The 24,078-nt window shown below is 49.2% G+C and overlaps 9 protein-coding genes across 9 annotated transcripts; 5 read left to right on the top strand and 4 right to left on the bottom strand.

Moving 5' to 3' along the window:
• Positions 1 to 66: 66 nt before the first annotated feature.
• AO090023000789 (methionine--tRNA ligase MSM1) lies at positions 67 to 2,197 on the bottom strand (the record flags this gene model as incomplete). Its single annotated transcript, XM_023235762.1, is given in 8 exon segments — positions 67 to 339; positions 396 to 873; positions 927 to 1,288; positions 1,348 to 1,479; positions 1,534 to 1,620; positions 1,691 to 1,810; positions 1,818 to 1,936; positions 1,996 to 2,197. Coding segments are annotated over 8 exon segments (1,773 nt in total).
• Positions 2,198 to 2,529: 332 nt separating this feature from the next.
• Positions 2,530 to 3,085, top strand: AO090023000788 (putative nuclear transport factor 2 domain protein; the record flags this gene model as incomplete). Its single annotated transcript, XM_001821241.1, has 2 exons — positions 2,530 to 2,575; positions 2,643 to 3,085. 2 exons carry the CDS (start codon positions 2,530 to 2,532, stop codon positions 3,083 to 3,085), a joined length of 489 nt encoding a protein of 162 aa, XP_001821293.1.
• A 3,474-nt stretch (positions 3,086 to 6,559) lies between these two features.
• AO090023000787 (lytic polysaccharide monooxygenase auxiliary activity family 9 protein) lies at positions 6,560 to 7,365 on the top strand (the record flags this gene model as incomplete). Its single annotated transcript, XM_001821240.1, has 2 exons — positions 6,560 to 6,660; positions 6,714 to 7,365. The coding sequence occupies 2 exons, from the start codon at positions 6,560 to 6,562 to the stop codon at positions 7,363 to 7,365; spliced, it is 753 nt and encodes a 250-aa protein (XP_001821292.1).
• Positions 7,366 to 7,712: 347 nt separating this feature from the next.
• AO090023000786 (uncharacterized protein) lies at positions 7,713 to 8,310 on the bottom strand (the record flags this gene model as incomplete). The annotated part of the gene is made up of 2 exons (XM_023235761.1): positions 7,713 to 7,747; positions 7,821 to 8,310. The coding sequence occupies 2 exons, from the start codon at positions 8,308 to 8,310 to the stop codon at positions 7,713 to 7,715; spliced, it is 525 nt and encodes a 174-aa protein (XP_023090751.1).
• A 444-nt stretch (positions 8,311 to 8,754) lies between these two features.
• AO090023000785 (uncharacterized protein) lies at positions 8,755 to 10,556 on the bottom strand (the record flags this gene model as incomplete). Its single annotated transcript, XM_023235760.1, has 3 exons — positions 8,755 to 9,387; positions 9,473 to 9,552; positions 10,502 to 10,556. 3 exons carry the CDS (start codon positions 10,554 to 10,556, stop codon positions 8,755 to 8,757), a joined length of 768 nt encoding a protein of 255 aa, XP_023090750.1.
• A 2,758-nt stretch (positions 10,557 to 13,314) lies between these two features.
• AO090023000784 (uncharacterized protein) lies at positions 13,315 to 14,248 on the top strand (the record flags this gene model as incomplete). Its single annotated transcript, XM_023235759.1, has 3 exons — positions 13,315 to 13,616; positions 13,899 to 14,056; positions 14,124 to 14,248. 3 exons carry the CDS (start codon positions 13,315 to 13,317, stop codon positions 14,246 to 14,248), a joined length of 585 nt encoding a protein of 194 aa, XP_023090749.1.
• A 312-nt stretch (positions 14,249 to 14,560) lies between these two features.
• On the top strand, positions 14,561 to 15,544 carry AO090023000783 (NAD(P)H-dependent flavin oxidoreductase; the record flags this gene model as incomplete). Its single annotated transcript, XM_001821236.3, has 1 exon — positions 14,561 to 15,544. The coding sequence occupies one exon, from the start codon at positions 14,561 to 14,563 to the stop codon at positions 15,542 to 15,544; it is 984 nt and encodes a 327-aa protein (XP_001821288.3).
• An 878-nt stretch (positions 15,545 to 16,422) lies between these two features.
• AO090023000782 (uncharacterized protein) lies at positions 16,423 to 16,977 on the bottom strand (the record flags this gene model as incomplete). Its single annotated transcript, XM_023235758.1, has 2 exons — positions 16,423 to 16,515; positions 16,606 to 16,977. 2 exons carry the CDS (start codon positions 16,975 to 16,977, stop codon positions 16,423 to 16,425), a joined length of 465 nt encoding a protein of 154 aa, XP_023090748.1.
• Positions 16,978 to 17,604: 627 nt separating this feature from the next.
• Positions 17,605 to 21,801, top strand: cym1 (pitrilysin family metalloprotease cym1; the record flags this gene model as incomplete). The annotated part of the gene is made up of 3 exons (XM_023235756.1): positions 17,605 to 17,659; positions 18,655 to 18,904; positions 19,029 to 21,801. The coding sequence occupies 3 exons, from the start codon at positions 17,605 to 17,607 to the stop codon at positions 21,799 to 21,801; spliced, it is 3,078 nt and encodes a 1,025-aa protein (XP_023090747.1).
• Positions 21,802 to 24,078: the final 2,277 nt, after the last annotated feature.

Raw genomic sequence — 24,078 nt, 5'->3', positions numbered from 1 at the left:
GTAATCTACTTTTATGATTGGCTTCCGTGGCTTTTCCTGTTATCAAACCGTACGTCCTTGTGACGCTTATTGCTCCACGATAAGAGGGGGAAACAAGACGGTCTTCTTAATGCCTTCTCCATATTCTGCATCGGACCCAAATACTGCGGCCGAGAATGCCCGTTTGGAGGGACGGGTACCATCGACGCGGAGAACATCTAGAAGCTCTTTAGACTTTGTGGGCATGAAGGGCTGTAGGAGAATGCCGGCGATCCGGAGGGATTCGGCGACATTAAACAACACTCGTTGAGCTTTGATAGCATCCTTCCACGGCTCCGATAGATGGATGTACTTGTTGCCCTGAAGCAGAGTATCAGCACGAATATGTCACGACTAAAAATAGTAGCTTATCTTACCTGCTCGATTAACACCATGATGTTTTGCAAAGCGGCACGAGGGTTAAGGCTCTCCATTTGTTCCCCCACTTTGACTGGGGTTTCCCTCAGCAGTTGTTCGAATTGCAAATCTTGCTCATTTGCGGCCGGAAGTTCGCCCGATGTCCCGCTGACAATGTAAGAATGGAGTTTCCCTTTCGAAGAGCCGATTGTTCGGAGCACAAGGTTTCCGATGCCCGATTGGAGCAGCTTCTTGTAGTCACGGATGATGTAGGAGTTGTCATAGTCAGCGTCTCCCGCCAAGCCTCCCTGGTAGGCAAGGAAGAAGCGCATGGTGTCAACCCCGAAACGGTCTAAAGAAAAGAAGGGGTTCACAACATTTCCGGTGGATTTGGACATTTTCTCATGGTTGATCGTCCAGTGGCCATGAACAAGGACATTACGAGGAAGGGGGAGGTCAAGCGCCATGAGGAACGCTGGCCAGTATACACAGTGGAAGCTGTACGCTCGTCAGTGTCCTGCCCGTAGTGCTCTACGGAGGTCAATGCCTACCGAACGATATCCTTGCCGACAACGTGTACATCTGCGGGCCACCCAAGGCCACCTTCCTGACCGGGGGGGAAAGGGTATCCCGCCTTGGTCAAATAATTGACAAGTGCGTCCAGCCATACATAAATGGTCTGTGTATCATCCCCAGGGACAGGAATTCCCCAAGTTAACCGCTCTACGGGTCTGGAAATCGACAGATCCTGGAGCCCTGAAGATACTGATTTTACGATCTCTGTCGTGTAATTTGATGGTGTAATGAAGCCTGTCTTGTATAGATCCAGCAGACGCTCTTGGAAAGCAGACAGGCGGAAGTGATAGTTTGTCTCAGAGGACCATTCTACTTCTTTCCCTGTCTCGGCCGAAACCTGCATTGTTAAATCAGCTCGTTGTCCATTGTAAACGTAATAGTTCTGTAGGCTAATACCATTCTCTTTCTTCCGGTGGTAGGATCCAGTGAGTTATGTACCTGCGACGGAGGATAGAATGTTTCATCGCTAACAGAATACCAACCTTCGTGCTTAGAGGTGTAGATATAGCCTCTGTGATCCAACATTTCCTATGATCGTTTAGTTCTCCTATGCAGCGGTCCGAAGGCCCGTCTATCACTTACCCAGAAATACTGTACGGACTTCTTGTGCGCCGCCTCTGTCGTCCGGATGAAGTAATTGTAATCCATATTTGCCGCCTTGGCTAGATCCTACCCAAGATGTCAATAACTCATGTAATGGAATCCATACCGCCTACTAAGTTGCGAAAGCAGGACCGACCTCGAAGGTTTTGTAGTTCATATCGCAGAAGGCCTGAGTATCCATTTCTGCGGCTAGGGCGGCTTGCTGGATCTGTACCGTACAGTCAATACCATGGAAGTTTTTTGATTGAGAATATCCCTTCTACCTTCATGCCATGTTCATCGGTACCGGTCAATAGTTGAGCGTCTGTTTCTCCGCAGAGTGTTCGCCATCGCTTTAGGATGTCGGCAATTATCATAGTGTAGAGATGACCGACATGAGGGGCTGAGGCAATGAATGTAGTCAATATCTCGTGCTTGTTTATTGATGATAGGTAGACTTACCGGCATTCACATAGAAAATAGGTGTCGTCACATAGTAGGGTTTCTTGTGCTCTCCCGAAGGTGCTGTCGCGAATCTGCGCGGAGCAATAATTGGAGTCGGGCGAAGGGTTCTGCAAGTAGTACATTGCCAAGTTGGACGTTTATATGCCAGGAACTGGTTGGCCCATGAAAGGGCACGAAACCGTGCTCTGGGAAGAGCCATTGCGAACTGGATGCGGAGTGAGGAGGAGGACTCCAAATTCTAGACTACGTTTGATGGGTGATTTATCGGAGTTGAGAGGCTAATCTCCGGGTGGCCTAAGCTCCCGTACCTTTTTTTCTGCCGCTTGTACCTCTTCTCTTTCTCTTCTCCACCACCTATCTCTACTTCTCTACAGAGGTCCGACTCCGACTCTACTCTGATCCTTCTCGATATACCCATTTAGTCCATATGCTAATTTGTCTACCTATTCTCTTGTAGACTGTCTATTCTCCTATCGACCTGGATTGCGCAGGTGTCAACAGTTACAACACCCACTACTTGATTCTTTCGCGATGGCCCCCACAACTGAAGATGCGCTCACTAAAGTGTCTACGGATGGTATACATCCCCTGCATCATACTGCTTTCTTTCTGCCCCAGTCCATTAATCTAAGTTCTACCACTAGCGGCCACGGAATTTGTCCAGTCATTCTACCCCGCCCTGCAGTCCAACCGCGGTACGATATCATCTTTTTACAACCAAACGATCTCAATGATTCTATTCAACGGTAATGTTGTCGCCGATGGGAAAGCAGTTCAGGAAATCTTTGTCAATCAGATGCCGCCGGCGCATTACGAGGTGCAGTCGTTTGATTGCCAAATCATCAACCCAGCGTATCCCACGCCTACAGCAACTGGGCTCAAAGCTCCGAATGAAACTACTCTCAGAGACAAATCGATTCTGGTGCTGGTCAGCGGTTACGTGCGATTTGGAGAATCTCGCGATCTTCCGCAGCGCGGGTTCAGCGAAACTTTCGTGCTAGTGCCGAACCCTTCCGCCGATGGCCCCAAGGGCAAACGCAAACGAGAATGGCTTATTGAATCTCAGACATTTCGGCTGGTTGTTTGAAAGAACAATTCTCATTCACAAGGAGGAGTACATCTTTAGGGGCTGTGCATCAATCACCAGACCTATCAGGGATACAATGGGGGGGGGTATTATAGATGGGGTATGAGTACAAAAGCGACAAAATACTTCAATGCGCAACACGAACAAAAACTCAAGAGAAACACTGAAAGCACCTGTTGATGTGCACGGATGGAACGTGAGCTCTGGAATGCACAAATCACGACAGGATAATCATGCTCTGGACCTCGACGGTATACGGAGGTTTGCTTTGACTCGCTCCAGCAGCTCTTCACGTGTGGCTTCATTGTTCGGCATAAGTCCCCTCTAAGAGTTGCCGTCGGAGTCAATTTACATTACACACGAGGTCGAATTGTGATGGATTTCGATTTTCACAAGGTGAAGAAAGCACATACGTTACTGAGCCACCTTTTCATCTCTTCAACAGTCCAAGTTTCAGGATCTTTTCACAAAGTCAGCCTCTGAAGCTTCATCAATTATATCTGATGCTTACCTCCGGTTGGGTCTGATTCTGCAGGGAAAATGTCGCTACCCCATATGGCCCAGGCCGCTGCAGCGGTGACCATGCCAGCAAACCCTGAATGAGTCGACGTTAACGATTGTTCTTTTATTGCTTTGCCACTACCGATGTATACCTAGAAAAAGATTCTAGATGCTTGTCAGCTGTTTTTGAAACATCACCTGGGGTTATCTACTGTACGAACCTTTGAGTGCATCGCTCGATCTAGCGCAGTCGGCATTTTGACTTGGATCTTATGTCTGAGTATGCGAACACAATAAAAATAGTGATTTGTGTAGATGAGAAAATGACAGATGTCAGTTTGATCAAGCTCGTGACGTGATGCTTCAGTACCAGGTAGGTACTTATACTACCTGTCTGCATACAGTATAGTTGCCGCCTAGCTTGCACCGCCACTCCAGTGGATTAACCCAATATAGGATGTGACACGCCACATAGCGGTGGCGCACGTAAATCAGGGCTTCTGGGGCGGAAACCCTAACGATTCCCACACAACGTTAGCGCCTCACCGTCCGGACGCCCGCAAGTCGAGACTTCGAGATCGCGATTGTCCTTCACTCGTCCCGACTTTTTGCTCGACCATCCCGACTTACGTCCCCAATCACCGCCCACCATGCCTCGTGAAATCTCCGACATCAAGCAGTTCATTGAGATCTGCCGCCGCAAGGATGCCTCCTGTACGTTCTCCACGGTCGTTAACCGCTCGGTTGTTTTGGGTTGGGCTTGAGGCTCGCCGATGAGCTCCGGCCGGTGATGGATAGGTTATGAGTGTTGTGCTTGGATCGATGGTGCTAACGGATGATGTTTGCGATTAGCTGCCCGCATCAAGCGCAACCGCAAGACCCAGCAGGTCAAGTTCAAGGTCCGCTGCCAGCGCTTCGTCTACACCCTTGCCCTGAAGGACTCCGACAAGGCCGACAAGCTCAAGCAGAGCTTGCCCCCAGGTGCGTTGCCTTCCAGGCCCATTTGAAAACACTCGGTCGCTATTCGGATTTCAATCTTGCTCGCTCCGCCGGTTTGCATGGCTTAGGTGGAGGCTCTGGGACATGATATGAGACATGACTACGCGGCCACAACTACGCAGAACTTGTGCTGACGATTTTACTACAATAGCCCTCAAGGTCGTTGATGTCTCCAAGGGCGAGAAGAAGAAGGCTCTGTAAATACCTTCAATGATTTGAAGTAGGGAGAGGTGGGCTCGGAGGACGGTTGCCGAAGCATAAGTCGACTGTCGAATGGGATTTGGCATTGGCATGGATGCTTGTGTGGGCCGGCACTGGGATGAATCGATCTGACCTGTTTGATATACGGGAGGACTGAAGTCCCTGCGTCTGTCGGATGCTGTGATCATAAGTCAGGAACGGCACTTGTCACCGGCCAGACGACCTACATATCTAAATCAACTTCCAGAGGATGCTTGGTCGGAGCTCCCTGGTTCTACTATCTAATGAAGAGAAAAACAGTTGAAATGCCGTGCACCTTGTTCAACCTTCAATGTTACTAAGGTCTTCGCTACATTGATTGCGCTCCTGGCCACGATGGCTGTGGTCATATCACCATGGAGATTCTTTGGGTAGAATGTAGATGCGCTGCGGACTTGATATTTGTAAGGCTTTCTGAAACTGCTCGATGTCTCGACCCTCGCTAGTTTTGAGATATGCAGCGCTCCGGAATTTAGTTTCTCTTGGGATTTATATATTCGAAATCAGCATAAACTATCGACGACGATCCTCTCTGGAAATTACCACATAACCAAGTGTGGATAAATTGGACGTTGACATAGTATGACCCATGCATACGGAAGACCGGCTATATTGTAGTTTAGGGTCCTTGGCGGGCCTTTAGTGAAACACTTCTCGGCTTTCCTCCAACTCGTCCTGTCACAGACTTCAATGATCGTCATCCGCCCTTAAATGCACACCCTTTCTTGATCCAATCCCAAATGCCAGAGAAATTCCATTAGGATCCATCATGTGCCAGGTCTGTCAGACTGGTTTATATGCCAAGATCAACTGCCATGCCGGCAATTTGGATGCAGAAACATGGTGCAGAAGTATCCTCGAATCAGGAATTAGAGCTGATCTCTGAGCGCTAATCATTTCCATTCAAGTCACGGCAAGTTTCTTGTAGATGATCTTTATGCTATATGGATCACGGAGACTCCTCTCATCTTGCTGGGCTGAAGACTCGGTCAATACCATGATACCTTTCCTGGATGATGGTGGCCCTGAGCGTCTCGCGTACCTGAATTCACGGCATATTAGCCATCGGTCCGTCAACCCGAGGGTCGATCGACTCCGGCATTAGCTGCCCAGCAGGTATACAGCCTTGAGGCAAGCCATTGGGTGGAAACACAACATAGTTAGGGTCACATGGCAGGGCCGTCACCTCCTCAGTAGTGCTTGAAGTTCATTTGTGGATCTTCATAGATGACCTTGTTCCATTTTGGCAGAATTGGGAGATGTACTATCACGGCAATGCGTCCGGTATCCAGCATAGTCCGCCGGAAGATGCTTGAGCGTCGAATTATGCAGCGGCGAAAGGTGCAGGATGGCTGACGCTCAGTTTAATGAGCAGTGGCGCCACCATATTGTATTGGTCTCTGTATGGGGCATATGTGAAGACCGAAGCACATCTACCTGCCACCGAACTAATTCCGGATAATATCATCCACTGGTCCGGGTGTCGCAGGTAGCCCATAGTCACAAGGGTGGAGCATCCCCCTCCCGACTAGGTACATGGAAATAGGAGTTTGGCTGGACCTAGTGTGCTTGGAGGGCATTATAAAAAGGCAGTGAAATGTCAGGAACTGCCTATCCGTTTCGTCTTCAGACACATTCCCTTCCATTCCTTCTTCCCGCCTTTGATCGAGCAGGTCTTTCAGTCACTAGCCACGGATTTGATATCCTTTAGTCCCATTCAATTATACCACCACAATGGCTATGTCCAAGATCGTGTCGCTTACTGGCCTCCTGGCCTCTGCCTCTCTCGTCGCCGGCCACGGTTATGTGTCTGGAGTCGTCATTGATGGTCAATAGTATGATTCTAAATTCGCAAAAAAGTCATTATAAAGGCTAACACCCACCATAGCTATGGTGGATACCTTGTTGACAAGTACGCCTACTCGGACAATGCCCCAGATACCATTGGCTGGACCACCTCTGCCACCGACCTTGGATTCGTGGACGGCACTGGATACCAGTCCCCCGATATCATCTGTCACAAGGACGGAGCGCCAGGTGCTTTGACTGCTGAAGTTGCTGCTGGTGGCAAAATTGAACTGCAGTGGACTGAGTGGCCTGAAAGTCACCACGGCCCTGTCCTCAATTACCTCGCACCCTGCGGCGGCGAGTGCTCCGCGGTGGACAAGACAACTTTAGAGTTCTTCAAGATCGAGGCCAAGGGCCTGATTGACGGCACCACCCCCCCGGGTCAGTGGGCTACCGATGACTTGATCAGCAACAACAACAGCTACACTGTGACCATCCCGACATCCATCCAAGAGGGCAACTATGTTCTCCGCCACGAGATCATCGGCCTTCACTCTGCCGGTCAGAAGGATGGTGCTCAGAACTACCCCCAGTGCATCAATATCAAGGTCACTGGCGGCGGAGACGCCACGCCGGCAGGTACCGCCGGCGAGGCCCTTTACAAGGACACTGACGCTGGTATTCTGTTCGACATCTACAGTGACCTCAGCGGCGGCTACCCCATCCCTGGCCCTGAGGTTTTCAGCGCTTAAACTGGAGGTTTGAATCTGATGTCAGTGGGTAGTTTCGTGAGTGGGAATGCCTTGTGGGTAACTACATAGGAGGCTTTCTTCTATACTACCTGGCAATCTATTAGCGGTGATTATGCATTCTGTTCATAGTCTTATTACTCTTCGAATGTGAATATTGGTTACTTCCCTTCGTATTGAATGGCAGTCCTCGCTTGAACTGATAAATAAATACAAACAAGAACAAGTGCTGTAAAAGAAAGAGATAAACGACAAACGGTATGCGCATCTTACTAAACAAACAATCATATCAGGGTATACATCAGTCAAAGCATATTCTTCAATCTCGGCACCATCTCCCAAATTGCACCTTATAACGGTGTCGAACTTTGTGAAGTACTCAACACTAGCAGTTCACATCCATCAGTCAATATAAGAGCAACATAGGAGAAGGCCCGAGAGGAACACAATCTACTAACCTCGACGATCATGTTCAACATCCGTATCCAGACCATCCTCCACAGTAGACAATTCTCCCACCACGCCCCATTTCTCCTCCCATTCTCTCAGCAAGACCAGTTCCTCCGGTGGGATTATCGCATTCTGGCCCAGTTCCTCCTTCATCCTCTGCACCAACTCAGCGACCTCGGCCCGTGACTTCTCGGTCGAACAAACAACCGTGATCGAGTATGCGCTTGCGCTCATGCTGACAATGCTGTACGCCGCATCTCTGACATGATTGCCGATGGCAATTGTGATCTTATCAATGGACGCCGGTAAGCTGATGCTGATATTCCGGAAATCCGAACGGTCGTGTACATTAAACCACGTTGCGTGGACGGCCGGAGGACTGGAGATGGTAGTCTCTGGCTGTGCTGCCTGGTTGGTTTCGTCCGGGTCTGGAGCCTGGTAATTTTCAGTTACAATGGGTGCTTTGCGTCTGGAGCGCCATCGTGTTAGGTATCCCATTGTTTGGGAGGACTCTAGGTTGAATGAATGGGATTCTTAGAAGACCGGGATGTTTGGAAAAAAGGGGGGGGGCCAAAACGAATCCTTTATGAGTGAGAGGGGGGAGGATCAGCTTAGTGGCATGAGCAGAAGACAAAGCTCCTGGCACTATAAAAAGGCCATTAGTTGGGAGTTTTATTATCAGGTCACGTCAGTGCCTACTGATGGGCGCAGGAGGATTCAGATTTAGCCGGGGATCAGACACCATGTGAGGATTCCAAACCCTAGACACGTTGCATACTCTACCAGGAAGTAAGTAGTGTAGTATTCCAGGTACCAAATGCGAGTCATGGCTCGTTTCATTGGATCGGGCCATGGAAATCCACTTTCCCCCCGTTGACGCTAAAAACGGGATACGATTTAATATCAATCAATCAATCAATCATAAGGTAGTGGTAATCACTACTACTGACACCGATGATACTCCAACTCAACATATCCCTCAACCCCCGCCCTCTTCAGACCCTGATCCACAGTATCCCGACTCAAATCCATCCTTCTGAGCTCAAACTCCCCAAAATAGTTCGCCTCCTCCGACACCTTCCGAAACCCCGCGCCCTCAAACAAGCCCAGACTGCGCCCATTCCCCTGCCCAATCTTAACACTAAGACACGAGAACCTCCCCCCACTAACGCCAGCTTCCCTTAGAGCCTTGGCAGCAACCTGATCCCCTCTCACAAACTCCTCCAGAATCTCCACTTCATGATCAGCAATGTATCGAAGAAAAGAGAGCAGCGTGGCCTTCCCGAACCCTTTCCGCTGATTGCTCTTCTCGGCGATCATGAGCTCGATCTCGCCGATGATCTGGGGCTCGGAGTTCCCTTCTTCGCCGTCGTCGACGCGGAGGAAGAGATTCACGTCCCCGATCATCCGTTCGGAGCTGTCATCTTCATCGCGGAGTGGGGAGCCTCCCGTTCCTGTGGGGGAGGGCTGGCACACGATGAAGGTTAGCTTGTCTGGGTCTTGGCGCCAGCTTTGTTGCATGGCGTATTCCTCTTCTAGAGAGAGTGGTTCTGAGGCTGTTGCTTCTTGGATTTCCTGGTCTTGGTGTTAGTTTTGCTGGTTTTTTTCTATCCTTGGGTATGAGGAGATTGAATAGGAGGAGATGCAAGATGAAACATACCTCATCTTTCATCCATTCGTGGTAGCGGGGAACGTGCCATTTGGAGTAAGGCACCAGGAGTACCGTAGATGTTGAAATAGCTATACTGATCTGTTAGTGTATGTATTTGGTGATTGTGAGTGATCGGGGAGATGAAGCGGGCGTACCAGTTTTGGCATTTAACAACATTTTTAGCCGGGTTTAGTTTATATGCTCGAGATACAATGATGCCTATATAAAAGTAGATTTGTGGGGTCCGGAGAATTGGTCTAGATTGTATACTCGTGGGGCAGGTTTTGGAAGATCAGATCCAGCGCGAGAATTAATTTCTATTCAATGACTTTTTTTGATGTGCGAGTCTTGGCATCTGGGGCCACGTTCCTATTTCCATGAAGAATTGACATACACTGATGTTTTTCTCGTTCGCTTCTCTTTGCTGTACCCTATCGGAGAGGATTTTCGACCTGAAAATGGATTCCTTTCTGGGTAATTTATGAAAACATGGCCAGAACCGCATGGGGCTCGGTTGGGAGTGGAAATGCCGTCTGAAACGCCTGAGATAGCGGTCATTCTCAGCATCAATATCACGGGTCCACGCATTCTGTAGGTGAATACTTGTTCGGTCTATATCATAGCTATGTCATGCTCTTGTGGGTATCTCATAAACCATTGATACCTAGTTTCACATACAAATCATTGCTTTTCCTGCTGCCCGGCGTATGTACCGAATTTGACAACTTCTACCTCCAGTGTCTCGGCATCAACCAGTACCAGCTCGCCGGTTTCCTTGAACGTAGGAATGGATAACAGACGGACTCGTGGGCCCGATATGTTATCATTTGTACCGGTCATTTCCGTGTCGGTTCCATTCAGCTTCAAGGGAGCGTCCCCTTCTATTACCGCGGTCTTGAATTGTGGCTGGTTACCAGCGAAGAAGATATGCGGACACGCCTCCATCACGAAAGGATCGTGCGTTTGGAATGGATAGGACCCTGTGACCAATCAGTATTGATTCCTTTCAAGAAATTGTCGCGGGGAGAGAGAACTCACAGATCGTGTCAGGTGCGGTGGGAACGCCACACCTCCAACGCAACATGGCCTCCATGATCTTGACCCTGGCCTCGGCATCTCCATCAGCACCAACAGTACCACTCGAATTCGCAAAATCTAGATAACGAAGGACATCGTCGACATTTTGGCCGCTCGAACCCCACAGACGCCATCCCTCTATGTCACCTTCCCATGGATTCGTGACGCTATCGAACCATCCTGGCTCTGGGGTTTCTCCAGCAGATGTAGGTCCGGAGCAATATGCCCTAGATCGCGGAAACATAGCTCGGTGGATACCTTGTTGAGGCAGTGAGAAATTGGCTGGGTCGCTTGCGCCTGCCATAAGGGTAACGGGTATACTGGGTAGAATCTCGGCGAGGAAGTTATCGAATTGGGTAATTGGAGAAGCATTGTACGCAGATGCATCATAACCATATTTCTTTGGTCCACTTTTCTTCTTTGAAGAAGCTGCATTTTCGTTAGGGTCAGTAGTCATACTCGCACCAAGAGAATTTCCCGCAATCACAAGTCTCGTGATTGCAGAAGCATCCGGGGGTGCGCTCTCATCATTTGCTGGTGATTGAGAACCTGTATAGCCAAGCAGATAGTCTGTTAAGAGCTCCAGAGATAGTGTATCGCCCGAAGTTCCCGTAATCCCAAGACCGCTGACAAAAGCAATCTTGCTTTTGCCTGTTCCTTTCTGAGAAGACTGCTTTTCATCCCTCTCCCACCGACGGGGTTGACGGGGCAGGTCAGGAACCTTTACATCGATAACCTCAAAATCTCCATTCGAGTTCTCAGTCCCTAGCACGGCAACTATAGCTCCTGTGGCCAACTGGATAGATCTGAGCATGTTCCCGGTCAATCGCAGGCGACCGGACTCGTCTTCCAGCATGATTTGTGTCAATTCGGGGTGGGCAGGATCAAGATAAGTTGGGCGAGGGGGAGGGGCTAATGTAAAGTTCTGCTCTAGCATTAGCAGGTACAAGTGTACGGGAGTAAACATTGTCGACTTGCCTCTTTCGTCAGGTCATCCAAAATATTGGGCTTCAATGGCAAGTCCATGTAGATTGTGCCCGCAACCCAGCAAAGCTCTCCTTGTCTTACATCGAGCACTCTTTCCACGCGACGAGCATGCTCTCCAGCAATCTGTTTAGCAATCCATATGTGTTAGCATACATTCGCCGGAGACTGTCCTACTTGTTCGGTCCAATGGTGCGATTGTGCGCAAGATGCGCCCCATACCATCGCGAACCCAGCGGGCAATTCTTACACTGAACCCTTCCCATGTCTCTACCGCAATTTCCTCCACTGCCGGTTTTAACTTGGCAAGTCGCAAGAAGTACATATCACCATATTGTTGTTGATAGTGCCTTTCCTGGCCAGAAGGTAATTGAAAGGTGTGAAGAGGGTTATAGCTGGAGGAGGAGCGATAGACAGGTGCATATTCTTCGTCGCTGCGAATAAGAGGAGAGTGAATGTCAGTCACTGATTAATACAGCTGGGCGCGCAGGATGGGCACACCTTGGAGGGCGCAGAAATTGGTTTTCTGCACTGCCGGACGCCATGTTGTGAAGTTGTTCCTTCCTGGTAAGAAGATCAGGATGTTTTAATAGAGGGGTTTATACCAACCCGAAAAAGGTAAGATGTGTTGTTGTCCACGGTCATTTGTAAAAGAAGGGTGCTATTTTGCTCAGTCTCGCAACTGAAGCTCAACGCGAATCACGCGTCTTTTGGCGTTCCGCGGGCGGCGTAATTACAGTACCGCTTTGGGCCAAGGCCTGGCCTAGTACTTGTATGCGCTACTGTTTATATTCTTCCAGAACCATTAGAGCTATCGAATATGAAATCTCACAAATTATGCCAATTATTTAATTGACCGATAAAGCAATGATATACTAATTAGACAGAGCATGCCTCTGCCGGATTGGAGCAGCGCAAGCAAAAGACCAACCAACACCGTGTCTTAGCTACACCAAGTCGAACCCGACATCCTAGAGTGATGGACTGGCAATGGATTGACTCGATGTCTATAGTTCCAGACTATCTCAAAATGAAGGGATGCTCTGGATTCCGGAATTGAGAAGAACTTTGTGATAAGGCGGCTTGAAACTTCAGCTTTCGGCCTCAACAGCGAACCCCAGGGCCGATATGTTGCGTCCTGATAAGGGATACGAACTTTAGACTCGGGGTGGCCGAAACTGTAAAACATAGAGATGCCTTCATGAGCTCTAAACATTCAAATGAATGTCTTATTTGGACTTTCGTTCCAGACACGAAAGGTGCAATTATGTGTTGCCGGAATCACTAAATTATGCACACGTTCTAAATGTCGTGCAGAATCCGAGAGGTGAGGTAGAATGATATGCGATTTTAAGTAAACTGCAATAGATAAGTTGTCGCAAACACAATTTCCAGTTGCAAGGGATGGCCCAAGCCGCAGGGGACACTTTGACTCACTTTTCCCTCGGCCATTTCTTTTGTTGACATACTGCAGTATTCACTTGATTGGTCATGTTCTTTCCTTCTACTTTCCTAATATCCTGGAATTGAGGCAGGAACATGGCGGGAAACGGAAGGGGCATTTTTCCCAAGTATAATATGCCTCTTTCATCCATGCCGCATACTTACCTGCCAATAAACCAAGCGCCTCATATTGACTTTACTATCTCCAGAGGTTGGATCCTTGTGGTTTCTAGGGGCTCTCTAGGCCGCCTCAAAAAGGGCTAAATACAACATCAGCAGTTTTGCATATACCAATTTCTCTGAATATGAAGGTGTCACGTACACTCAGCAGCCTTATAGGCAGCTTCATGGTGCTCAACCTGTTACCATATGTCCTTGTCGCATCGTTCCAGTTGAATGCTTTAGTGAGCAACTTGCCATACCATTTGTTTCAGCGAAGTCTACCAGGGTCACTCGCAACTGCCCCTGAAGGAGCAGTAGGCTACTATCAGCCGCCACCGGGACCTGTTGTCAATAATGCTCAGCCGACGGAGACCAGGCCAGCAGTGGATACGACAGCATCAGTGACAAGCACAGCGAACACTCAAGGTCTATCGCGCGAGCCGAAACAAGAGCCAGCTGAACTTAACGGCGCACCAGCAGTGACAGCGTAAGTTGCCCTGTGCGTAGCTTTATGGAATTATGCAGTCACTAATTTCAAGATCTGAAGTAACCCGCGAGACAACTTTGCCATCTTGACTGGAACCGCAACAAAGACACAGGCAATGATGGAGAGAACACAGGCGGCAACAGCTGGTCGCGATGTTGGTTTAACCCCAGCCAGCCTATTCCTTTCAGTTGTCCTAACCGTCTTGCAACTCTAAGGGAGGTCTCGCTCTAGCCGGTAGCTTATCTCCTATCTTGTCTTCCGTCTATTGGCCTTAAACATTAGGACCCTTGCTTCTGTCTCTGACCTACTAGCGAACACTCTGTTCTTCAGTGGCTTTTCAATCCTGGAGCCAAGCTTGGAAATGGCACCGGCAATTGTGGAAGTCGGTTGTCCTTATGAGAAATGTATAGAGCTCGTGGAAAGATATCATAGCTCTGACTGTATGGAAAAGAAAGTTTATGAAATCTTATACAGCCGCGTGTAATGAGCATAACTAGAGTGCAGTAGGTTCAGATGTAGCAAAAGAGAAAGCCGAAGCCTCGGTTCGGGCGGCGATCATCAGCTTTAAGGGCTCCGCTTCCCCGCATTCATGCAGCAGACCCCAAGCTGTTCAAATTTCATATCTCTCCTAAACAATGCCCCTAAAAAACCCCATTGGCCATTGCTGGCTCAATAACCATCTGCCAGACTTCTAACAGCCGCGGCTCAAGAGTACCGGACGGTAAGACATGCGAACAGTGACTTCGGACAGTTATTCATAAACCCCTATAACTGACTGACGAATATAGCATCTCAAGAACTTTGTTTTAGTCCAATTGTACCTCATACTTTATTATACTCTACTCCCTGGACAAGATTATTCATCTACTCAAACTACGAATATGTCTCTTCAAACCCCCCTCTGCTCGCTGCTCAAGATCCAGCACCCTGTCCTGCTGGCAGGAATGGCGCGTGCCTCTGGGGCTCCTCTCGCGGCCGCTGTTTCCAACGCTGGCGGTTTGGGAACAGTCGGTGGTCTGGGTTACACGCCCGAGCAACTCTCAGAGATGTTGACGGAACTCAAGGCCTCCCTACGGGACCCTTCTCTCCCCTTCGGCGTTGATCTGGCCCTACCTCAAGTTGGCGGAGGAGCTCGTGCTACAAACCACGACTACACCCACGGTCAGCTGGACCAGCTCATCGACGTCGTCATTTCCCACGGCGCCAAGCTCTTCGTCTCCGCGGTGGGTGTGCCCCCTGAGCGCGTCATCAAGAGACTACACGACGCCGGCATTTTGATCATGAACATGGTCGGAGCACCCAAGCACGCCGAGAAGGCACTTAAGCTGGGCGTGGACATCGTATGCGCCCAGGGTGGTGAAGGAGGCGGTCATACAGGCGACATCCCCTTCTCCGTGCTCGTCCCGGCAGTCGTCGACGTGGCGAAGAAGTACAAGAGCCCACTGACGGGTCAACCCGCCCTGGTCGTGGCTGCTGGTGGTATCAATGATGGACGCAGTTTAGCCGCGTCCTTGATGCTGGGCGCTGTCGGTGTCTGGGTCGGCACGCGGTTTGTTGCCTCGGAGGAGAGTAGTGCTAGTCAATTGCACAAGGAGGCTGTCGTTGGGGCTCAATATGGAGAGACGAAGCGGACCCTGGTCGTTTCTGGTCGGCCGCTGCGGATGCTGCCCAACGATTATATCAAGAACTGGGAAAAACGACCGGAGGAGATCGCCCAGCTGACGGCTAAGGGAATCGTCCCTATCGAACATGATTTCAACAACGATAAGGAGGACATCGAGATTCCTTACCTGATGGGTGATGTCTCGGGTATTATCAAGCAGATTAAACCCGCCGGCGTGATCGTACAGGAAATGGTGCAGCAGGCCGTGGAGGTGCTGAGAACAGGGGGGTCATATATTAGCGCAGGACCTGCTAGCAAGCTTTGAGTGGAACAGTATCTCAGATATGATGCTGCCCTGTTGGGCAACGTTGCAATGGATTTCATAGTAACATAATGATAACGTTTAGACATTCATGTTTTCACATGTACATACAAGTACAGAACGAAGGGAACAAAACTTGAAAGATCATGCTTTACTGCCTTTCTAAAGCTAACTAGTAGCATGAGAGAGCAATGGCAAGCAACAATCCTCATGCAAGAAGCCCTATTGCTCCAAAATTTGCATACATAGAGATGCGACACGGAAGATAGCCCAGCGCAACACAAGACAGCCTGCCAGTGCGCATCTTCCTTTATATGCCAATCCAGCTTAACAGGGCCAATTGCCGAATGTAAATTTAGTAATAGCACTCAGCCAGATTGGGACATTGCCAACATAGACAGAGAGAGCCCTGACCATCCAAGGTCGGCAATAGGTCCAAGAAAACCATACTCGACAAAAAGCAGACAAAAGCGGGAGAACAGGACAGTCGTCAGTGACATCCATTGAGCACGGCCTTGTTCCCGTTGGCTCGGGCCTCCAAGAGGTTCGGTGGTGGCGGCGGCCCAAACACAGGCTTCTCGGGCTGCTGTGGTGGTATGTTGCGGTCTCCGTTCATGTCCCGGTCCGTGCTGTCTTCGTACTCATCATCACTGATGCCTTCATCATCTTCCTCATCCTCGTAGTCTTCGTCGTATTCACTCTCTGTCCCCTCGTCATCGCCGTCTAGATCGGCCGCCAGACCTTGTCCACGACCTTGAGCTTGCATTCGGCGGCAAAGTGCTTCGAGATGATGACTCTTCTTCCGCCACTTCTCAAGTTCTTCGTGGTTTCTGGTGCGTTCCTCGGCCATCTCGAGTATATTGCGGTTCGTCTGATCGTGTTTACGGGTGAGGGTGAGATTTTCCTTTTCCAAGCGTTTCGTCTTTTTCGACATTTCTTCCATTTCTTTGCGAAAAGTCAGAAACAATTCGTTGCTGTTGTTCAATGTATCCTCCACCTGCGATATTATTATTACCAGTCGATCAAAACCAGAGTCGAATCGGGTCATCGATCTCGATCCATACCTGCTTGAACTTCTCCACGTAGATGTTGAGCTGGCTGCGTAACTCGGCCTCGGTATGTGAAAACGTAGAAACTTGTGAACTTAAAGCCCGACAGCGAGCGGCCTCGTTCTCGGCAGCACGGCGTTGCTCTTCATACTTAGCAGTGAGGCTCTGTATCTCCGCGTCCTTGCTGCGCAAGAGTGACTTGTAATGCACTTCCCGCGTCTCGAATTTCTCGCCAATGGTCTTGATCTTGACACGTAGTCTAAAGCACGAAACCCTCAGCAACAGATATTGCCTTGCTGGATAACAGTACTTACGCTTCGTCCAGGTCAATGTCAACTTTCTCACTCCGAGGATTGCCCTTGGCAGCCATAACGTCTTGAATGTCATACAGGAGGGAGTCAAGACGCTCGTTCACGATCAGTCGTGCTTTCTTTTCGGTATCCTCTAACTTCTTGTTCTCATCCTGTGGAGCAAAGGCCATCAATTCTCCGAATCGGAATCATTGCGGGCAAGAGCAACCAACCTTGACCTTCTTATTTTCTTTCGTGAGCTCCCTGCACAACTTCTCCAGTTTATCCTTCATGGTCACAGTCTTATTGAGCTCCGATTTCCCCTTGTCTTGATCCTTCTGTAGTTGATCGGCCCGCTTCTTGCTTTTGGAATAGTCACGGTCCAGCTTTTTCATATCGGCCAACAGTTCGGTGTACTTTTTGTGTACGGTTTCAAGACGGGTCATCGGAGATTCGATATTGCTGAGGAGCTGGTTCAGGTCTCGTGTAGCTTTCTTAACTTCACGCTCTGTAGTCAGTTAGTACCTATCCCCCACACCGAAAAAACCCGAGTCGACAAATATTTCATTTGCGGAACCAAGCCCTAGAGGCAGATCACGCACCGATTTCCGCTTCTTGGTCCTTCTCGCCAGCAGCATCCTGCTCCAGCTGCGAAATCTTTGCGGCAAGGAGTTTGGAAGTCTCATTCGGATCGGCCACTTTCTTCCCTTTGTTCTTTTTCGACATGGCTGCAGATGACATTGTCGGCTGTTACCAAGTAGATAAGGCGAGACGAAGTTGTGCGGTTTTCGGCTTCTTCCGCGGTGGTCGCGTGGCCAATCCAACGAAGTTGAAAAATGCGCAGACGGGACGGTGAGCGAGGCGGACGTAACCAATCGGTGGCACTTGGGGGAAACCCGCAACGTTCGTCGGCACGTCCCAGTCCTACCCCGATAGTAAGGCTCTCGACGGTCTCGAGAGGGTGACGCTTAAGTTCAGGCCGAGCACTAGCGGAGAGAACCCTGGTAGCCTTTTACCAGACTCGCAGAACTCGGAGGCAATGGATCACCAAGATCCTACGCAACCCAAGTTCTGCAGAGTCTCGGAAAAAACACACGAGCGGAGGGCAAGCAGCAGTATATGCTGTAAGAGTGCAGCAAGCAGTCTTGCGGGGATCGACGAGGGAGCGGCAGGTCTTTCGAGAATCTTTTGCCGGGGAAGAGAGGATCGAATGGAAGCCAGTGAGTGGTAAGAGGGGGGATGTTGCGCACTTGACCAGCACTAACCCCGATTCGAAAACTTCTCTTGGCAACCAATGATTAACATCTATCCATTTCAGTTCTCCAACCTCTCCAACTACCACGTTTTCCTTTTCACCAATTGCCCAGAGCCAATTACACACCACCGAACGGTCCTTCAAATCAGTCCCTGGGGCATTTGAAGAGCGTCTACTACCATTTCGTTGCGTGCCTGAGGTTTTACGCTTCCTCCCGGTCCGTCCGGTGGTTCTTCCGATCCATTGCCTTCGGTACCCTTCAAACGGCAACGGACTTACTTGCCGGGTGAAGAACCATACCAAGGGCAGAGGGTACCTCAAGAAAACTCCGCAGCCCCAGAAGTAGTACCTCTAGGCTTTTCTGGCCTTGTTTGATTTTGTGCAACGCGATGTTGCGTTCTTCTCTCGGGACAGGCAAAAGCCGAGTGCCTGTGTTGCGGCAACCTACTTATGGACGCTGGCTAAGGTCTAACAATCCTTCACTTCGGTGGAATCAGCTTCGGAGAGCTGCGTCAACAGTAACCAACGTTGAGAGCTACCCTAAGGTGGGAGAACAACTTCACGGGTTCACTGTTCAGGAGAAGAAACATGTTCCAGAGCTACACCTCACTGCGGTCCGGTTAAAGCATGACAAAACAGATGCGGATTACCTTCACGTGGCAAGGGAAGACAAGAATAATGTGTTTGGGGTGGGATTTAAGACCAATCCTCCTGATGCGACGGGCGTTCCTCATATTTTGGAACATACTACACTATGCGGTAGCGAAAAGTAAGAATTCCCTGGCTAAAGCTCAGACCAAGCCTTTTGGAAAAGATGTCATAAAAAAGATGTCTTGAACAGGCCTTTCCCTGCTGTAAAACAGATCATGTGCTAATATGAAATATCTCAATAGATATCCTGTCCGTGATCCCTTCTTCAAGATGCTCCCCCGGTCTCTTTCGAATTTTATGAATGCTTTCACCTCCGCCGACCATACTACTTACCCATTCGCGACAACGAATCAGCAAGATTTCCAAAACCTTCTATCAGTTTATCTGGATGCTACACTTCACCCACTGCTTAAGGAGGAAGATTTCAGACAGGAAGGATGGCGACTGGGGCCCGAAGACCCCCGTGCTAGTGACGCGCTGGACGGGAAACCGGAAGATGTCTTGTTCAAAGGCGTCGTGTATAACGAAATGAAGGGCCAGATATCGGATGCAAACTACCTTTACTATATCAAGTATCGGGAGAGCATTTTCCCAGCGCTTAACAACTCTGGAGGAGATCCCCAGTATATCACTGACTTGACACACAAGCAACTGGTCGAATTCTCTAAGCGAAACTATCATCCAAGTAACGCCAAATTCTTGACCTACGGTGATATGCCTCTCAGTACTCATTTGAAGCAGATTGGTGATGTATTGGACGGTTTTGGCAAGGGAGAGGCCGACACCTCCGTCAAGCTCCCCATTGACCTTAGCCGCGGACCTTCGAACGTAACTGTTCCAGGACCTATTGATACATTCGCCGACGCAGATAAACAATATAAGACTTCAACTTCCTGGTATCTTGGAGATACAAGCGAGGTTGTTGAAACATTCTCGGCCGGCATCCTGTCCTCCTTGCTGCTAGATGGCTATGGCTCTCCGATGTACCGAGCATTGATCGAGAGCGGTTTGGGCTCGTCATTTACACCTAATACCGGCCTTGATACCTCTGGAAGAGTGCCTGTATTATCTGTCGGCCTCACTGGTGTTAGCGAGGAGGATGCTCCGAAAGTCAAAGAAGCTATTCAGAAGGTCTACCAGGACAGTCTTTCTGCTGGGTTCAGTGACGAGAAAGTTCAAGGCTTCCTCCACCAGTTAGAACTCGCGCTGAGACACAAAACAGCAAACTTCGGTATTGGTGTCATGGAGAAGACCATTTCCTCATGGTTCAACGGTGTAGACCCAATGAAGGAGCTTGCTTGGAATGATGTCATCAACGAATTCAAGAGGAGATATCAGCAAGGAGGCTATCTTGAGTCATTGATGCAGAAGTACTTGATGAACGACCGTTGTCTGACGTTTACCATGGTTGGTACGCCTACGTTTCACCAAGAACTAGACCAGCAGGAAATGGTCCGGAAGGAAAAGAAGCTCAGTCAACTTGTTGAGCAACATGGATCAATGGAGAAGGCTATCTCTAGTCTCCGGGAGCAGGAACTGCAGTTGCTCAAGACACAAGAAGAGGCACAACATGCCGACCTTGGGTGCTTACCTTCCCTGCGTGTCGAGGACATTTCGCGAGAGAAAGAGCGCAAGCCGGTACGGGAGTCAAAGGTCGACGACGTCGATGTTGTCTGGCGTGAGGCCCCAACCAATGGCCTGACGTATTTCCAAGCATTGAATGCCTTCGAAGACCTTCCGGACGACCTTCGACTGCTCATGCCCTTGTTCAACGACAGCGTCATGCGTTTGGGCACTGCGAATAAGACCATGGAACAATGGGAAGATCTGATTAAGTTGAAGACCGGTGGGGTTTCATCATCCGCATTCCACACTTCGTCTCCAACTGAACTAGGCAAGTTTAATGAGGGGCTTCAGTTCTCCGGTTTCGCTTTGGATAAGAATATTCCCGACATGTTAGAAATCTTGACCACTCTTATCACGGAGACGGACTTTACTAGTCCCTATGCGCCAGCTATGATCCAGGAATTACTGCGATTGACTACCAATGGCGCGCTGGATAGTGTTGCCGCATCAGGTCATCGTTTTGCACTCAATGCTGCTGCTGCAGGTCTTTCTCGCAGCTTTTGGGTACAGGAGCAGCAGTCCGGTCTGGCACAGCTACAAGCCACTGCTAATCTCCTGCGCGATGCTGAGACTTCACCCGAACGGCTGGCAGAATTGATTGAAAAACTTCGTTTAATCCAATCTTTCGCCATTTCCAAATCATCTAGTCTCCGTGTTCGCATGGTGTGTGAACCGAGCAGCGCACATCAGAACGAAGTCGTTCTTCAGAAATGGCTGGCTGGTTTGCCACAGATCCGCTCACCTACATCTGTGGATGCCAGGTCAATGCAGCAAGTTTCTAGCAAAGCATTTTATGATATGCCTTACAAGGTTTATTACTCGGGGCTGGCTATGCAAACAGTCCCGTTCGTCCACAAATCTAGCGCACCACTTAGCGTGCTCTCTCAACTCCTTACACATAACTATCTTCATCCAGAGATTCGGGAGAAGGGAGGTGCGTATGGTGCAGCAGCCAGCAACGGTCCAGTCAAGGGTATTTTTGCCTTGACCAGCTACCGGGACCCGAACCCCCTCAATACTTTGAAGGTGTTCCAGAACAGCGGCATCTTCGCCCGTGACCGTTCCTGGTCTGAGCGGGAATTGAATGAGGCCAAACTGGGTATTTTCCAAGGCCTCGACGCCCCAGTGAGTGTTGATGAGGAGGGATCCAGATATTTTATGAGTGGCGTCACGCATGAAATGGATCAGCGCTGGAGAGAGCAGCTCCTCGATGTCACTGCGAGGGATGTTAACGAGGTTGCACAGACTTTTTTGGTGGACGGCCCTCGGCAATCTGTGTGCTTGTTGGGCGAGAAGAAGGACTGGGCAGAGGATTGGGATGTGCGGAAGCTTTCCATGAACGCTGGTGAAGCTGAAGCATATCCCGAGGACGCCTCTACTACCGCCTAAACGCTGGGAAGTATCAACAGTTCATGATTTTAATATTTGGATGAGCACATGTATCATATATCCCTGTATTTTTATATGACCTTTGTGTTTATGTGTGTATATAGACTTTTGCCTTGTATTATACCTCATTTCCCCACTCGCTTTTTTTCTCCCCCTTTTTGGTCAGTGCTTATGTACTACCATGCACAAACAATGCACCATGAACGCGCGTCTTCAGAGCAGAAACACCCTCTCCATTACCGATCTTCATCTCCATGATCGGTAGATGGCTGTTTTTTCTTCCCATTGATGGGCAGGAAAAGGCAAAAATCAAGCGCAAGATCAACCAGAATGTGAACCTCCTAACGGTACACTTCTGATCTCCGTTTTTCAGACCCTCCCTGAAATCTCTGTCAGCCTACGCAGGGCGGACTAAAAACGTGAGAACATACCAGGCAGAGTATTACACACCTTATGGACAAATGGCATCTGTTGGTATCTCCATTGAAAGTGAGGTGTGTGTTACCTATTTCCATGCTGTGGCATTGGAAGCCGTATCAAAGTTGTAGTTGTGGTTGTAACAAATCTCCCAGGAGGAAGGAACAATCTTCTCTGTTCCGTGGATGGCCGAGGTAACAGAAAAGACGGCCTTTCTTGTACTACATAGGAACGTGATACTTCCCGTGAGTGAGCGTAAGACCACGGCGATAATTTAATTGTTCACTTATCAAAATCAAAATTCAAAGAACTGACGAGTGACAACTCCATTTATTGTTGTGGTGCCTCTCACGTGGTCATGTAGATCTCGTGGTCTACAGTTCGTTTCCTTCTTTATCTTCGTCCAATTTGGTTATCTCAGACTTTACACTTCCATCCCAGATCATGATTCAGTGACCTCTATGCACTGGACCATATTTTAGAGAAGGATGCAATATCATGCCATGTCACCGTGCCCATCATCATGAAGAAAAGCGATGCCATTGTGCTGGGTCCCAAGCCTACCAAAGCATGCGGTAGGTGGAGTCTTATGTTGCATGTAAGCAACACTTTGCCAAGATCCTGACAGTGTATAGTCAATTGTCGCAGGTTGAAGGTTAGGCGCTAGAAATACCTTTGCGATGCGAACAACGTACTGACAGGCTTCAAGATGAAATGTGAGGTCGATGGGACTCCTCCATGTCGTCGATGTCGTCATGCAAATGCCCCTTGCGTGTTCAAGCCTAGATCTAATGTTGGCGCTAATCCCGAGAGTGATGGTTGGAGTTGTATTATGCTTACTGTTTACAGGCTGCGGCTGCCCATGAGATTGTGTCATTATCGGAGGGTGGACAATGCACAACTGTCTTATCTCACTTGGAACAATCTGATCCAACTGCAGGGTCCATTCTCAACCGGCTGGACCGAATTGAGGCAATTCTCGGGATCCACAAAGGAAGATATGCTGTAGGGACGGTTGGTGTTGATTCGGATCAAGATGAAGAGGCCAGCATACCAAATTCCGAACTCTCGAAAGCTGTCAGGCATCTAAGACTTATTACTCGGCCACCACAAAATAATAATAGTCTTTGGTCTTACTCCACAGTCAAAGGTCTATGGGAAACGTATGTTGCTTCTTCATCATCCTCATTCTTCCGAATGGCGGAAGCTTATTGAAGCATAGATTTCTTAACAATCTACCACTACTGCACTTTTTAAAGGACCAGAGAGCCTTCTCCTCCCCTTCGCCCCTGTTGCTTGCCTCCGTGCTCTACATATCTGCACTCCATAACCCAACCAAGGAACTTGCATCATTGGCAGGCGAGTATTTTGTAGCCACCTGTGATGCAATCACCGAACTGGTTATCCCTATTCCTTTACCAAATGCCCTCACTGGATTTAGATCAAATCCTGCAGATCGGAACTATCTAAGCTGCAGAAACGAAGACAAGACGTTTCAAAACATCCTGGGCCTTATAATGGCTAGTTTAGTGTCTGAGGCCTACATTGAGACCACTGATAAGTGGATAGCAATTGCCTACCGACTCTTGCTGGACAGTTGCCCAACGGACTTCAATGATTTGACACAAGACTGGTGTGGTCTACTGTCTGGAATTCAGGTAAAGTGATATCACCTGTGGCGCTTAAGGGGCCGTGTTAATTGCCTTAGGTGATTGATATTGAACATGCCTCCATGCATATGTGTCATCCTCTCCTACCTCGGCAGCCACCAACTCCATCTCTCCAACAATTGAACAGTCAGGAGGGGGATGCATACCGAGGTCTAACACAGATTATGCACCAGGGGCTCAGTCATTTCGT

Source organism: Aspergillus oryzae, chromosome 3 (genome assembly GCF_000184455.2).
Source record: "Aspergillus oryzae RIB40 DNA, chromosome 3".
In the NCBI taxonomy this organism is placed as follows: domain Eukaryota; kingdom Fungi; phylum Ascomycota; class Eurotiomycetes; order Eurotiales; family Aspergillaceae; genus Aspergillus; species Aspergillus oryzae.
The sequence above is the reverse complement of the archived record's forward strand: the minus strand, read 5'-3'. Positions and strand labels throughout refer to the sequence as shown.